The sequence below is a fragment of the Chlamydomonas reinhardtii genome, chromosome 4 (genome assembly GCF_000002595.2).
Source record: "Chlamydomonas reinhardtii strain CC-503 cw92 mt+ chromosome 4, whole genome shotgun sequence".
In the NCBI taxonomy this organism is placed as follows: domain Eukaryota; kingdom Viridiplantae; phylum Chlorophyta; class Chlorophyceae; order Chlamydomonadales; family Chlamydomonadaceae; genus Chlamydomonas; species Chlamydomonas reinhardtii.
Window position 1 is genome coordinate 1,665,775 of NC_057007.1, and position 15,240 is coordinate 1,681,014.

Sequence of the window (15,240 nt, forward strand, 5' to 3'; positions counted from 1 at the left end):
GGTATGGGGGGGGGTTTGACTTCGGGGATTCTGAAGTTACTGAATGAGTTTACAGAGGCGGGGCCCAACGGGTAGGTCAGGCCACACGCCTCCCCGCGGCCCCCTTGCGGCGCCCAACGCCCGCCCCCCCCTTTTGCGGCACCCGACGCACCCAGCGCCCCGACGCCGCCCGACGTAGAGAGGTGGTCGGAGCGCAACAGGATGAGGCCAAAGTAAGACAGCGGGAGTCCGACATGACGTGGACGAGCTCCACACCTTTGGACGCATGGATCTTATGTGCTAAACGGGGCCTGACGGAGCGTGGGACGTTTGTGCAGAGCTCAACGGACTCGCTCCGTGATTCGTCGGACAAGAATCTACCCTGCCGGGGTTGGTAAGTACTGTTAGATTCAGGTCGGAAATTTGGTACAACCAGAGATTAGGGGTCGAAGTGAATGCAACTGGGTTAGCGGAGTGCTGGGGAGAGTATTACAGGCGGTCCCTTCGCGGTTTCGCGGGTCACTCCCCTGACCGTCACACCTGGCGGAAAAGCTAGCCTCATGTCGTAAGTAAACGTTCGTTGCATCCGTGGCATCCGGGACCCCCAGTCCGTGTCGTTCGGAGCTGCGGCACCCTTGCGCAACGTTAGCCACCTGCGCGATCATGCCCGCCCAGTCCCCCCCCCCGCCTCTGTAAACTCAGTAACTTTAGAACCCCCGAACTCAAATCCCCATACACGTTCACTTGGGACGGTGGTTCCGCAGCGGCCGTGTTGATACCGGTACTGCCGAAGCTAGCACTAGCACTAGCCGGGGTGCGAAACCCGATCAGACAAGCCAGCTTCTGCTACAGCTGCTTCTGCCATGTAGTAATGCTTGTTTATAGCCCAGCAGCCCACCCTCGCCACGTCACGAGTGCCTCTCACCCTCATCCGCAACATCAATCGTTTCTTTAAAGATACACAAGTTCGTGTAGCCACCATCCCAGACTCCATCTGCATATCAAACAACTTCCACTTAAGCAGTTTAAAGGTCTATTTTAAGCGGAGTGCAACGCAGATTAAAATTGGTTTTGAAGTAAGGCGTAAGACAAAGGTCCGGACATGCGTTGTGTTTGAGGTGGGTGGAGTGCGGAGGACATGGGGCGTGCCGGTTTGGCCCTGGAGCCTTGGGTGGGCAATGAGCAGCCTCAGCAGCTCAGTCCAGTTGTCTTTGATTTATTGCCGGCATTACCGCGAGCGGTATGTGGCCGGCTTTTAGCAGCTTTTCACTAGTCTTGCACAACTGACTCGCATTGAGTATTGGCCAGACTTGCTTACAGCGCATTACCCCGATCAAGCTTTTCTCAGTGGCTACCAGATACTGATCTATCAAGGACAAAGAACATAAGAGCGAGAAGTGAAAGAAAAAAAGAAGGCCACAGGCGGCGCCACGCTCCTGCTTGTTTGCGCGCAGCCCGTAGGGCTGTGGCGCATTCCTTCCAGGCAAACAGGATTTCAGCATGCCAGAACTCATGCGATTAGACCGCGATTTCTTGCGTTCATTAGCCGGGCCGGAGCTCGGTCCTTGGATCAGAGCAGCATCAACCAATGCAGCAGCAAGCGCTTAGTACACCAGCGACAGCAGCGGCAGAGGAGCGGCCCACACCGGGCGAGTCCAGAGGTTTGTGGTGTCTGTGCAGGGTCCGCGGCCGGCCGACAAATGGGATGTGCCGCATTGTATTTGAGCGTATTAGTACTTTTTTCCCGTTTAGTCCATGGCACTGGGTGACAGGCCCCCGGCTGGTGCCCGGGTCAACAAACTTCCGGAGGGTCCCGGGTGAACAAACCTTCCGGCTGGTGCCCGGGTGAACAAACCTCCGGTTGGGCATGCCGGGTGAATAACGCCTCCGGCTGGTGCCCGGGTGAACAAACCTCCGGCTTAGCATCCGGGTGAACAACTGCCGGCGTACACGGTACGCACTAACATGCTCTAGCTGTGTGATGCCTCAGAATAACCGGCTTATCATCGGCAGCAGCAAAGAATGGGTACAACGGGTCGGCGTGCAGGCGGCAGGATCACCAGCTGCAGCGGTGCAACCTGCTGCAGCTTGCGCGGCGGGGTTCCCAGGGCGCAGCAGCAGCAAAGGCGGGGCATAACGGGGCGGCGGCCGAGACGGGCGGTGGCTAGCGGGGGCCGAAGCCGCCACCGCCGCGACACAGTGCCGCTGTCGGCACGCTGCAGACTGAGAAATCTAGGAACGGTGAGGGGGGTGATGCTCAGGGCGGCGCCTGCGGGGTGGCTTGGCGCCGCCTGCTCTTGGCGGCGTCTGCGGGGCGGTTTGGCGCCGCCTAAGACTAGCAGCACCCCGCAGATCGTAAGGCATGGCTGGAGCTGATGGTGGAACGGGGCAGTGCAGGCGTGGGACATGCGGACGGCCGCATTGGCGGGTCGGAGCAAACGCTGGGACGAGAGTCAGCTGCGGCTTGCGGATTCGTGTAGGGGGGATGTATGGGCACGCAGGAATGTGAATGGGGGTAGTTGCTGCCCGGCGTGTTGAGAAGCCGGCCGGGCAGACTTTTGTGGGCGGCGGCCGTGACCGGCGCCGCCAGGCCGTGCCGCACGGGGGCCTAAACGGAGATAGGTCTTTGCCCCGCGGCACGGCTACCAAGCCCCTCTTCTGTTTCGCTGCCTCCCGGATATTTGGAGCTTTGCCATTTTGTTTGTGGAAAGGGACGGGCCGCGCAGGTGGCTGTATGGGTGTGGCCCTTTTGAGACGGATGACATCCAGACATGACGAGTATGTGGCTGTACGGAGTGAGGTCATGTGTAAGCGTTGCGTGGTGTGATCTGGAAGGACCTCTTGTCTGCAGCCGACCATCTCAAAGGTCTATTTTAAGCGGAGTGCAACGCAGATTAAATTGGTTTTGAAGTAAGGCGTAAGACAAAGGTCCGGACATGCGTTGTGTTTGAGGTGGGTGGAGTGCGGAGGACATGGGGCGTGCCGGTTTGGCCCTGGAGCCTTGGGTGGGCAATGAGCAGCCTCAGCAGCTCAGTCCAGTTGTCTTTGATTTATTGCCGGCATTACCGCGAGCGGTATGTGGCCGGCTTTTAGCAGCTTTTCACTAGTCTTGCACAACTGACTCGCATTGAGTATTGGCCAGACTTGCTTACCCACCCGCCCACCCTGCAAGTCTGTTTGGAAAGTGCCCGCTGGCGTTGAGGGGTCTTACTGTTGCAATGGCGTTACTGTTTATGCTACACAGTATCCGGGGGGTAGTTGCTGCCCGGCGTGTTGAGAAGCCGGCCGGGCAGACTTTTGTGGGCGGCGGCCGTGACCGGCGCCGCCAGGCCGTGCCGCACGGGGGCCTAAACGGAGATAGGTCTTTGCCCCGCGGCACGGCTACCAAGCCCCTCTTCTGTTTCGCTGCCTCCCGGATATTTGGAGCTTTGCCATTTTGTTTGTGGAAAGGGACGGGCCGCGCAGGTGGCTGTATGGGTGTGGCCCTTTTGAGACGGATGACATCCAGACATGACGAGTATGTGGCTGTACGGAGTGAGGTCATGTGTAAGCGTTGCGTGGTGTGATCTGGAAGGACCTCTTGTCTGCAGCCGACCATCTCAAAGGTCTATTTTAAGCGGAGTGCAACGCAGATTAAATTGGTTTTGAAGTAAGGCGTAAGACAAAGGTCCGGACATGCGTTGTGATGATGATGATGTGTTACAGGGTTGGAAGTGTGCATTCCTGAACCTGTAACGAGACTAACCGAGCCGCAAGGGCTCCTCGTCTCTCCTGTTAGCAATGTTGTGAGCTTCATGCACACGCAAGGCAGAATCTCTCAACCTCAGAAGCTTGTTACGTCTAGCCCAGATATCACTAAGACAGCATGCTAGCACGGTTTGATCCGAAGCATTCATGATCTGTTGCATATTGCCCGCAAGTCCGTAACTTTCTCTTATGTCAGCGTAAGCCTCACACTCAAGGAGTACGTGCCGTTCATCCTCAACTCCATGATTGCAGCAGTAACAGCGCCTCTCACTTCTCGGCAAATGCTGGTTCCTATTTGCAGATAGAGGCCAGCAACACATACGGAATCTCATCAAGCCTCTGTGAGCCTCATACGGAATGATACACTGCGCGTGGGGTGGGTGCATGCAGGGTGCGCGGCGCTCAAAGCTGAGCCCCATCCAGTGCTTGTACTTGGCCATGTGCATACCTGGTTGTTTAGAATCAGATGGGAAAGAATCTGGTATGCACTGTAGCCGTTCGTGCGTCCAACCGTCCATCATGCGCTCACGGAAAGCTCCAGCAAGATCAGCTTCGTCCAATGGGTTGGAGAGTAGCCAATCAACCCGCGCTCTCACGCTACTACGTCGTGTAGTATCCGGCATACCCTTCCACACATCGGCAAAATGCTCAATTATCCGCAGAAATGATTGGCCCCAGCTTAACCTGCAATCAGCGGGCTGGCCCTGTGGGCGACTCTTGGCATCAACTGCCTCAACTAGCTCCTCAGTCAGGGCACGGTAACAGTAAGTGTGCTTCTGTTTGCGAATGCGGTTATAGAAACCAATAAGCATCTTAAAGACGTGGTACTGCAACGGTAGCCGACCTAATTCTGCATAAAGGAGCCGATTGGCGGGCCGTGCTGCACCAGTACACTGCCTCATAAAGTTAGTTTGGAGTTTCACGGTCTCATCCTTCAAAGCAGCCTCAAACAGGCCTTCCGCTAAGTTGTTCCTGTCTTGTCCCCTGTTGCCTTGCGGCCCTCCATTCAGCGCGTCAACTATCATGTCGGGGCCCCACGCTTCACAGCCATAAGTGGCAATAGCTCTGACTTGAGAGTCAAATAGACGCATCCTAATGTCCGCCGCCAAAAGGTTACGCTTCTGCGTACGTGCAAGTAGACTGAAAGCCGCTCCACGAGCAGCGTCATTCAGGGCACCCCTGCAGGCTGAGAAAGGGGCTCCCGGCCCATACACCAAGCCTAAGTAGCGGGCTCTATCAACCGCGGGAATGCTTTGGCCTTGCAGCCGTAACCTGTCGCATTTGGCTGCTACCCTGGTAGCAACTTCCTGACTGCTGGCAAAAACAAGCCGTTCACACTTCTTCACGTTAGCGCGCATACCAAAACACGCACAGAAAGTGTCCACATACCCAAGTAGCTCACGCATCCGTTCCAAGGAGGTGGCTAGTAAGCTAACATCATCCGCATAAAGCAAGAGAGAAATGCGCTCGTTGTCAAGCGTAGGTGAGTCCCTTCCGTGCTTGGATCCACTAGGGCCGTCATCTGCATCATGCGCGTCGATCAGATCACCTAGTGTCTCAATAAACAGCCCAAACAACTCAGTGCTAAGCGGGTCGCCCTGCTTCACACCTAGTAGAGAGGGGAAGGGCTCTCCTATCTTGCCGTCTACCTTCACCTTCATCTCAACCTTGTTGTACGCGCGTTGAATTGCACTCAGCATACGCCCTGTGATGCCCCGCTCCTGCAACCTAGCCCATAGCGCTTCCCTTGGTACCTTATCAAAGGCTTTCTCGAAATCAATCTGCACGATAATCAGTGGAGGAAGGCTGGCTCGATTGCGCCACTGTAACGACGGGAAACTCGCGTCTCGGCGCGTCTCAGCGCGTCCGAGCGCGTCAGGATGCGTCAGGGGGCGTCTGGCCGCGTATCGTGACGCGAGTGCTGAGACGCGAACAGTGACGCGAACTACTTTGAAGGGGACCCATACCGTGGGGTACGGTGTGCCCCCGCTTGTCGGACTGTCCCTTCAATTGTAATTCGCATCCATACCGTGGTGCGCACGGTGTTTTACACTAGCCTATACTGCTATTGCGACAAATGTAGCCTTGCCCGGCAGTATGTGGGCTGTCATGGGCAGATTGGCCCCTGCACCTGCGCCTGCTGCCGCAAGCCCCTGCACCCCTGGCCCTGCACCCGGGCGGGCTGGCCAGCCCCGCCTCTGCCCCGTCGCCCCAACCAACCTTTAGGCGCAGTTCAGCCAGCCTGCGCCAGCCAGCCGATATGTGCCGATACTGCTTACAACAAGCCTATAAGCCTAGATACAGTAAGCAAAGGCATTGGCACAGGCGAGCATCGGTGACACCGGTGCAATCGGTCGCCCACCACCAAGTATTTGCCCCTTGCCTCGTTTGACCGCTATTCTCTTGAAAACATAAACATGACTGACGAACTCATGAATCACTCATGATACGTCTGCCAACGGGCCTTGTTCCGTTGGTGGCGGCCTGGGGCCTTCAGAGCGCGCTTCACAGCGGGCTTGTATGGCTCCAGGCCGACCAACCCACCTCAGCGCTTACTGCGCACGTAGTGCTGTCAATGTTAACATTAGTGTTAGTGCTGGCGGCTCTGGCAACGGTTCACCTGAGCTTTGCTCCTCGCGCTATCAGCCAAAGTTCACAAACGGAAGAGCTACAAATCTTCATTAGGCTTCCTTCAGGGCAACTCGTCACGTTCGTGGGACCTGTCGATGCCACTGTGGGCTCTGTCTTCGACTTTATCGCTTCCACGACCCTCTTCCATCTAGATAACAGCCGGATATGGCGCTTGGTCGCGCGCGGCGGCGACACGCTGCTGGAGCGTTCGACCGTGCTGGCACGTCGTGGCCTGGCGTCCGGTTCCGAGCTGCAAGTGCTCGCACGGCTAATGGGTGGCACTCCAAAGAGAAGGCCATCAGCACCCTCAGGTATAGTTGTTGGGAGTCAAGAGGCTTGGCACGGCAAAGGACTTACAACCACACCGTGTGCACGCAGACAACTGGCTCAGCCTCCACCGCTTCACCCGCTTTCGAAACCACTTCGGAGACCCCGTCTACACGTGCACCAACCCTGGATGCCGTTCGCCAACACAGTTGAAGGATAGAGCGGCTTGCTCTCGCCACGAAAAATGCTGTGAGGGTGCACCTCGGGACCTCCCTCTCCCTGCCGGTACCGGTGGCGAAGGCGGCCTAGGAGACGCTGACTTTCCTGAGGGAGGGAGGGATTCGCCTGCGGGTTCTGTTAGTGAGAGCGACAGCATGGACACTAACGGTAGCGGCACCGGCAGCGGTAGCGGCACCGGCAGAGGTAGCGGCACCGGCAGCGGTAGCGGCACCGGCAGCGGTAGCGGCACCGGCAGCGGTAGCGGCACCGGCAGCGGTAGCGGCACCGGCAGCGGTAGTGGCACCGGCAGCGGCAGCGGCACCGACGGCGGCGGCGGCGGGAATGTTGGCAATGGCAGTGACAGGAGTGGTGGTGGCTACAGTAATAGCGGCAGCGCCCGGGTGGACAGCGACTACCTATACTCCGATGAGGAAGAGGAAGATGCTGCTGACGCTGAACCGGGTAAGTATCGCGCAGGTTGCGGTCCTCCTTTGCGCGCCGCAAGCCCGGGTCTGGGTGCTGGGTCATGCCTCTGTCCTGGGGTTCTCGCTTCCGGACATGGCTTATGTTCAGATCGTTGAGGAGCGACATCTAACTTTGCATTACCCTGATGTCCCGCCCAACCCTGCCCCCCCACCCCCAATCCACAGGTCATTTCCTGGCGGCAGCTCTACACCGCGTTGTGGCTTCTCTCGACCAGGACGACCCTGCCAACATCAACACCATTGAGCTGCTGAATGCTATTCTGCAGCAATTCGGGCACCTGGCGCCTGTTGACGGCGACGGTGATGCTGATGACCAAGCCGGTGCGGTTGCCAACGACCTTGCGGCGCAGGGTATGGTCATGCAACCCACCAACATCTCCGAACTACAGCATGGTGCGCGGTCTGTGCAGCACTTCAAGGGCATCATGTCAGAGCCGCTGTGGAGAACAGGCACTCAATGTAAGTCGGGATGTGGGTCGGGTCGGGTCGGGCGGGGTTGGGACAGCGGGATTTCGACAGGCTTTGACAAGGGAGCTCTGGGGTATGGCGTGGTGGGCGCAGCAGCAGGCGCGGGCAACACTGGAATGGAATGGGTATTCGAACTGCCACTGCAACGCCACGGAATTCTGTGTATGTAACGGCGCACTTGATTGACGCGATGCACCTCCCTTTCCGTGGCTTTCACCCTCTCCGCTGGCACACTACTGCAATTCCGGTACGACACCTATCTGCGCAGCTGCACCTATCACTGTGGGGCAGTTTGCTTACGCTTGGATGAAGGAGAAGATTGATGGGCGCGTACGGGATAATGTTGCGGACCGTCAGCTGCGTTTCCTTCGTGACGTGTGCTTTCCACCTGGCAATAACTTGCCCCCGTCGCTGTACATAATGAAGAAGATGTTGGACATTCCAGACGCACGTGACTTTGAGAAGCACGTTTGTTTGAGCGACAAGTGCTTGTTCCCTGATTTCCCTCGAGATGAGTGGCACCAGCACCTGCAAGATGAGTGCGGCTGCGGCCATCGACGGTTTAAGCCTGCCCGGCCAGGACACCAACCAGTTCCGAACAAGGTACGTTGCATGCTTTACTTGTTGCCCATGCGGAGCCTCCCCATAGCAATAAGTCTCCCCAGGTCTCCCAATCCTGCATGCCCTTGTTCCGTCAACCCTTCTTGACTTCAGTGCCCTTTGCCATGACCGCGTGCACGTGCTGTCTTCCCACAGAGGTTCTACGACTTCGGTGTCGAGAATGTCGTGCGCGGCATGTTCATGGACCCACGGTTCTGCACGTTTCGCGGCACAGGGCGCGACAACAACCCTGACGACTTCTACGGCTCGCGGTACGCGCAAGACATCAATGCCAAGACTTCCGGCGAGTTCTTCGAGCCCGACAGCTCGGCTTACGACCTGGGCTTTGACTTCGGCGAGGTCTTCTCATTCAAGAAGTACAGCTGCGGGATGCTGTTCATTCGGTGCGTGTGACGGACCTCAGCCTGTTGTATAGTATGGGCAATTGCTTTCCTGTGCACCTACAGTGTCTCCGTGTGCATTTGATGTAATGGGCATCGTTAGGTATGTGCCTATGCTGTAATCATCACCCACCAGACCTTATTGCTCCCCTCTTTAACTGCTGTCTTCAGGTGCGCGGACCTGCCAGTGACTCAACGCAGCAAGCGCCGCCACTGCTTCCCCCTGATCATCACGCCCGGACCTTCGGAGCCTGACTCAATGGAAGTCTACTTGCGCCCAACACTGACAGCATTCAAGGCCTTCGGGCCTGGCACCGAGGGTATGACCGTGGTGGACGCTGCTTCGGGCCGGACCTTTGGGCACAAGATGTTTCTGGGCGGTATCTTTGCTGGTGAGTGGGCTTTTAGTCCGTGCTGGGGCGGGAGCGTTTGGGGACGGTAGTGGTGGGGCGGGGGCAGGAGTGCTCAGGCGTGGGCGGGAATGCTAGGGTGGTGTGGGAGAGCTGGGGCAGGGGTGGGAGTGCAGGGGCGGGGCGCGGGGCAGGTGTGCTGGGGTGGGGTGGGAGTGCTGGGGTGAGGGCAGGAGTGCTGTGGCTTAGGTGGGCATGATGGGGCGGGGTTGGGCTGGTGGTGGTGGTTCTGGGGTGGGGGTAGGAGGACTGGGGGCGGGAGTGCTTGGGTCCGTATGTTGACCTCTGCTTGGTCTGCACGCAGATACGCCTGCAAACCGGACGTTGAGTCTTTGGCTCTCCCATGCGGCCAAGAACGCATGTGGGCACTGCATGCTGCTGGGAGAGACTGGCCCTAACGGCCATGGTACATACTTTCTGGGGTACAACAAGCCGGCGGACATCAACACAGCGCTGAACGTCCTGTTGCCACCTGACTGTCAGATGCCAGAGACTGCACTATGCGGTGACAGCAGGATCCGGATCTCTCATGCGCACCACATGGATCGGGCACAGGTTGTGGAAAGTAATCATGACTTGGCATCGGCGCTGGGTTGCCATGGCATTTCCTGCATAGCGAAGGAGCTGTCGTACATAGACATGAATAACGTGTGGGTTGTGCCCATAGCGCATGCAGCTCTGTTCGGTGTCATCAAGAAGTTCTGGCACTTTGTGCTGGGCGAGTCCGTCAAGAAGGCTGAGAGTGACTTTGTGTTAAGTGTAGAGGCTCGTCGCAGAATGACTGCACGTGCATCCCATTTCATCATTACTAATGACTTTAACCGACCCTACCGTGACATTGTCCCCTGCTCGTACTGGACCATGGAAGAATGGCTGCACTGGACGGACTGCTTCTCCCTATACGTCCTGCACTCGCACGGAGGGGATCCTAATAAAGTTGTGATGCCGGTAGTTACACGGAAAGATGATGCAGGGCTGGATCGTGAGTTTGACCTGGGGAGAATGTGGGAGATGTTGCGCACGGCCATGCTGCATTATCTGCGGTATGACCAATTCTCGGAGGCTGCGTGTGACAGTGCAGCAGTAACCTTCAAACAGTTCTGCTGTGACTCGGAGCTCGTGTTTGGCATGAAGTTTGCTACCTACAACATGCATCTACTGGCATGTAGGCTACGCGAGCAGGAGCGTGCACGTGGGCACGTGGCGTTTGCAACTGAGTTCTGGGTCGAGCGCGGTGTGCAGCAGGTCAAAAGTGGGGTCAAGTTCCGCACAACCAGGTGTCCAGAGCAAATTATTGTGAGTGGGTTCCTTGCAAGTGCCCGGCTCGCTGAGATGCGAGCTGAGCGTGGCAGGGGAGGTGGCACCGCGGATGGTGGTGCAACCGGGCCAGCCGGGGTAGAGGCCGGCCATGCACTGGCTGCGGGTGGGAGCCAGTACAAGTCATTTGATGAGTGGGTGCCAGATTACCGTGCAGCACACGTCACATTGACGGGGGATGTTTGCGCGGATGTAGAGGATGGTGAGGGTTCCCAGCTGCTTGGGCGCGGATATGTGGCGGGTCCGACCGAGCGGACAGTTGTCTTCGAAGCATTCATGAAGGCTTTTAGTAAAGAGGACTTTGCGACACGTTCAGGTGTGGTGGAGGGTGACTTGCAGAACGCAAGTGTTATTATATTCAAACGTGCACTTGTACGACGTGACCAGGTTTTACTATCTACAAAGTATAACTTGACCACTGCACGTGAGTCATTTTATGTGAAGACTAAGTATGCGCCATCCCTTGACACCCCAGAGGACGATCAGGACGTGTCTGTGTATGTTGGAGAGGTTGCATTCTATGCTCGTGTGCAAACCGTGCGTGGGGTTGTATGCCGTGTGGCGATTTGCGAATTGCATAAGGTGGAGGTGGTACGGCCGCAGTCGTTGTACTATGCTGCAGACTTTAGTCGCCGCAAGGCAACCCCCAACCAAGAACGCCAGCAGACGTTCCTGAACTCGTTCCCCGTGCTATTGCAAGCCATTGACTCGAAGGTGATGCGCTGCAAGCTCGACGAGAATAAAAGTTACTTCATTACGTACCACTTGTTTTCTCAGTTGCCAACCAATGATGGTGATTGGCAAGGAGCAGTGCAAGTTGGGTAGCCGCTCACGCGGCTGATGCAGTCTGTAACATGATGATGTCTTCTGGGCTTGTGTCTTCCGGGGCCGCCAACCGTTCCAGTAAAGAAAACTTCCCGGCTGCCGACAGCGCACGCAGCCCTGCACCGGTGCCGTATGACGATGCAGCCCCAGTCCCCTTCCCGCCGTTCCACTAAAGAAATCTTCCCGGCTGCCGACAGCGCACGCAGCCCTGCACCGGTGCCGTATGACGATGCAACCCCAGCCCCCTTCCCGCCTTTCCACTAAAGAAAACTTCCCGGCTGCCGACAGCGCACGCAGCCCTGCACCGGTGCCGTATGACGATGTAGCCCCAGCCCCCTTCCCGCCGTTCCACTAAAGAAATCTTCCCGGCTGCCGACAGCGCACGCAGCCCTGCACCGGTGCCGTATGACGATGCAACCCCAGCCCCCTTCCCGCCTTTCCACTAAAGAAAACTTCCCGGCTGCCGACAGCACACGCAGCCCTGCACCGGTGCCGTATGACGATGCAGCCCCAGCCCCCTTCCCGCCGTTCCACTAAAGAAAACTTCCCGGCCGCCGACAGCGCACGCAGCCCTGCACCGGTGCCGTATGACGATGTAGCCCCAGCCCCCTTCCCGCCGTTCCACTAAAGAAATCTTCCCGGCTGCCGACAGCGCACGCAGCCCTGCACCGGTGCCGTATGACGATGCAGCCTCAGCCCCCTTCCCGCCTTTCCAGTAAAGAAAACTTCCCGGCTGCCGGCAGCGCACGCAGCCCTGCACCGGTGCCGTATGTCAATGCAGCCCCAGCCCCCTTCCCGCCGTTCCACTAAAGAAAACTTCCCGGCTGCCGACAGCGCACGCAGCCCTGCACCGGTGCCGTATGACGATGCAGCCCCAGTCCCCTTCCCGCCGTTCCACTAAAGAAATCTTCCCGGCTGCCGACAGCGCACGCAGCCCTGCACCGGTGCCGTATGACGATGCAACCCCAGCCCCCTTCCCGCCTTTCCACTAAAGAAAACTTCCCGGCTGCCGACAGCGCACGCAGCCCTGCACCGGTGCCGTATGACGATGTAGCCCCAGCCCCCTTCCCGCCGTTCCACTAAAGAAATCTTCCCGGCTGCCGACAGCGCACGCAGCCCTGCACCGGTGCCGTATGACGATGCAACCCCAGCCCCCTTCCCGCCTTTCCACTAAAGAAAACTTCCCGGCTGCCGACAGCACACGCAGCCCTGCACCGGTGCCGTATGACGATGCAGCCCCAGCCCCCTTCCCGCCGTTCCACTAAAGAAAACTTCCCGGCTGCCGACAGCGCACGCAGCCCTGCACCGGTGCCGTATGACGATGCAGCCCCAGCCCCCTTCCCGCCGTTCCACTAAAGAAATCTTCCCGGCTGCCGACAGCGCACGCAGCCCTGCACCGGTGCCGTATGACGATGCAGCCTCAGCCCCCTTCCCGCCTTTCCAGTAAAGAAAACTTCCCGGCTGCCGGCAGCGCACGCAGCCCTGCACCGGTGCCGTATGTCAATGCAGCCCCAGCCCCCTTCCCGCCGTTCCACTAAAGAAAACTTCCCGGCTGCCGACAGCGCACGCAGCCCTGCACCGGTGCCGTATGACGATGTAGCCCCAGTCCCCTTCCCGCCGTTCCACTAAAGAAATCTTCCCGGCTGCTGACAGCGCACGCAGCCCTGCACCGGTGCCGTATGACGATGCAACCCCAGCCCCCTTCCCGCCTTTCCACTAAAGAAACCTTCCCGGCTGCCGACAGCACACGCAGCCCTGCACCGGTGCCGTATGACGATGCAGCCCCAGCCCCCTTCCCGCCGTTCCACTAAAGAAAACTTCCCGGCTGCCGACAGCGCACGCAGCCCTGCACCGGTGCCGTATGACGATGCAGCCCCAGCCCCCTTCCCGCCGTTCCACTACAGAAAACTTCCCGGCTGCCGACAGCGCACGCAGCCCTGCACCGGTGCCGTATGACGATGTAGCCCCAGCCCCCTTCCCGCCGTTCCACTAAAGAAATCTTCCCGGCTGCCGACAGCGCACGCAGCCCTGCACCGGTGCCGTATGACGATGCAGCCTCAGCCCCCTTCCCGCCTTTCCAGTAAAGAAAACTTCCCGGCTGCCGGCAGCGCACGCAGCCCTGCACCGGTGCCGTATGTCAATGCAGCCCCAGCCCCCTTCCCGCCGTTCCACTAAAGAAATCTTCCCGGCTGCCGACAGCGCACGCAGCCCTGCACCGGAAGCTTCCCAGCATCTGAGACACAAGTTTCCCATCAGTACAGTATTGATCTTCCGGCCTCTTGTTTGTTTACCTATGGAACTCATAACAACAACGATACATGCTTGCGACCAGCCGTGCATGGCTGATCCGCCCGCTCAGCACTTCCCACCACTGCCCTGCGCCCGGCGGCCCTTTATAGCTGACTGCGGCAGGGCCGCACCCGCAGCCCGCTTCTGGGATGGCGGATGACATCCAGCCTCGGCCTCACACCCCGCGCTTGCGGCCATGCGCAGGATCTCCGCCTCAAACTCCTCACCGCGCTTGCACATGACATGCAGAGATGCGGTCTTGCCCTCCGCCGCCAACTCCAACCGCCCACGTGCCTCGGCCCTCCCCACTTTCACATCAGACTGGCGTGACACAACGCCAGAGCCCACCGTCACGCCGCACGGCATGCCCGCCTCATCGAATTTAGCGTTAAGTGGCACACGCAAGTCAGCACCGTGCACCACCTGCCGCGCGTCGAACACCAGCAGGTCGCTGTCCTGGGTGCGGGTGTAGGCGCTGACCCCACCAAATGTGAACAGGTTGCGGCTGACATGCGCCGCACGCTCCACATCGTCCAGGAAGTCCTTGCACTGCATGGCGATGAGGGGTGAGCTGTCATACAGCAGGCCAGGGCCATACCCATAAGCGCGCCAGCGAGCCCACGCCCAAATTGTCAAGCACCGGCTTTGGTCAGGGCAATGCTCCCTGGCTGGCATTTGCATCCTTCCTCCACCCGGCCACAAAAACGTTCCGCCGGGTCCCTTCTCCACCCCACCAGCTCGTCCAACCCTTGACGCCTGGCAGCTCACCCGGCGCCCTGTTGCCGACTTCCACAGAGCCAGGAACACGACAGTTGGCGTTGCGTCGTCCGGGTCCAGATGCGGGTGTGTGAAGTAGTCCAGCCCAACCGGAACCAGGCCCCATGGCGCCCCTGTCGCCAGGATTGCAGGCGTACCCGCGACGGTCTCCTTCGCGCTCGTCACGAGGTAGTCCCACATCGCCAGCAGCAGCATGGCGATGCACAGGCCGAACGCACCAATGACCACCCGCGCTTCGTGGCTCCTCGATGTGTGCGCATACCTGTCAAGGAATCAGGCCGTGCACCTTGCATCTGTTGCCAAGCCATCCCGAACGCCGCCCAAAGCCCTCGCCTCCCTGGATTTCCCCTCAGGTTCCGCTCCACCACCGCTACGCACGCCCCTCCCTCCCTGCCATCGCTTGCCAGTCCCATACCACTCACATGGTCACGCGGCTCGCCTTGTTGGTCTGCACATGCCGGTAGCCTGCCATGTGAGTTTCGCCGCCACACTCTTTCAGCCGACCACGGGGGACCTTCTTCAGCGTCTGCGCCTCCATCAGGCGCCGCTGCATGTTGCGCGCCGCTCGCACCAACACCGGGTACTTGCTCTGCATCACCGGCCCCGGCACATACAGGACCAGGAGGACTGGGTTGAACACGCCGTCAGTCCCCGTCATGTCAATCCAGAACAGGCATGCCCTGCCCGTCATGTCCCAGTACACGGTCAGCGCTAGCTCCGCTGATGTGCGGGGTCTCCCCGCAGATTGCGCCTCCAGGTCCAACGCCGCACGAGCTTTGGCGCGCGCATTGCACGCGTCGAGCACGTTCGGCCGCAGTTGCCGCA

The 15,240-nt window shown here is 59.0% G+C and overlaps 3 protein-coding genes across 3 annotated transcripts in view; 2 read left to right on the forward strand and 1 right to left on the reverse strand.

The window, feature by feature from the left end:
• Window positions 1-806: 806 nt before the first annotated feature.
• Window positions 807-3,726, forward strand: CHLRE_04g213002v5 (uncharacterized protein). Its single transcript, XM_043061625.1, has one exon. It carries the CDS (start codon window positions 1,568-1,570, stop codon window positions 1,826-1,828), a length of 261 nt encoding a protein of 86 aa, XP_042925152.1. The 5' UTR covers window positions 807-1,567; the 3' UTR covers window positions 1,829-3,726.
• A 2,300-nt stretch (window positions 3,727-6,026) lies between these two features.
• CHLRE_04g212900v5 (uncharacterized protein) lies at window positions 6,027-11,389 on the forward strand. The gene is made up of 8 exons (XM_043061622.1): window positions 6,027-6,668; window positions 6,736-7,305; window positions 7,494-7,787; window positions 8,065-8,399; window positions 8,553-8,800; window positions 8,969-9,189; window positions 9,512-9,568; window positions 9,691-11,389. Exons 1-8 carry the CDS (start codon window positions 6,629-6,631, stop codon window positions 9,714-9,716), a joined length of 1,791 nt encoding a protein of 596 aa, XP_042925153.1. The 5' UTR covers window positions 6,027-6,628; the 3' UTR covers window positions 9,717-11,389.
• A 31-nt stretch (window positions 11,390-11,420) lies between these two features.
• The window catches only part of CHLRE_04g212850v5 (uncharacterized protein), a 4,096-nt gene continuing 276 nt past the window's right edge, over window positions 11,421-15,240 (reverse strand). Inside the window, exons 1-3 of the mRNA XM_043061621.1 lie at window positions 14,838-15,240; window positions 14,407-14,677; window positions 11,421-14,187 (exon numbers count right to left, since the gene is read on the reverse strand). The exon at window positions 14,838-15,240 is cut by the window's right edge and continues 276 nt beyond it. Coding sequence (XP_042925154.1) covers window positions 13,705-14,187; window positions 14,407-14,677; window positions 14,838-15,106 — 1,023 coding nt within the window. The 5' untranslated portion in view covers window positions 15,107-15,240 and the 3' untranslated portion in view covers window positions 11,421-13,704. The remainder of the gene's footprint in view (window positions 14,188-14,406; window positions 14,678-14,837) is intronic.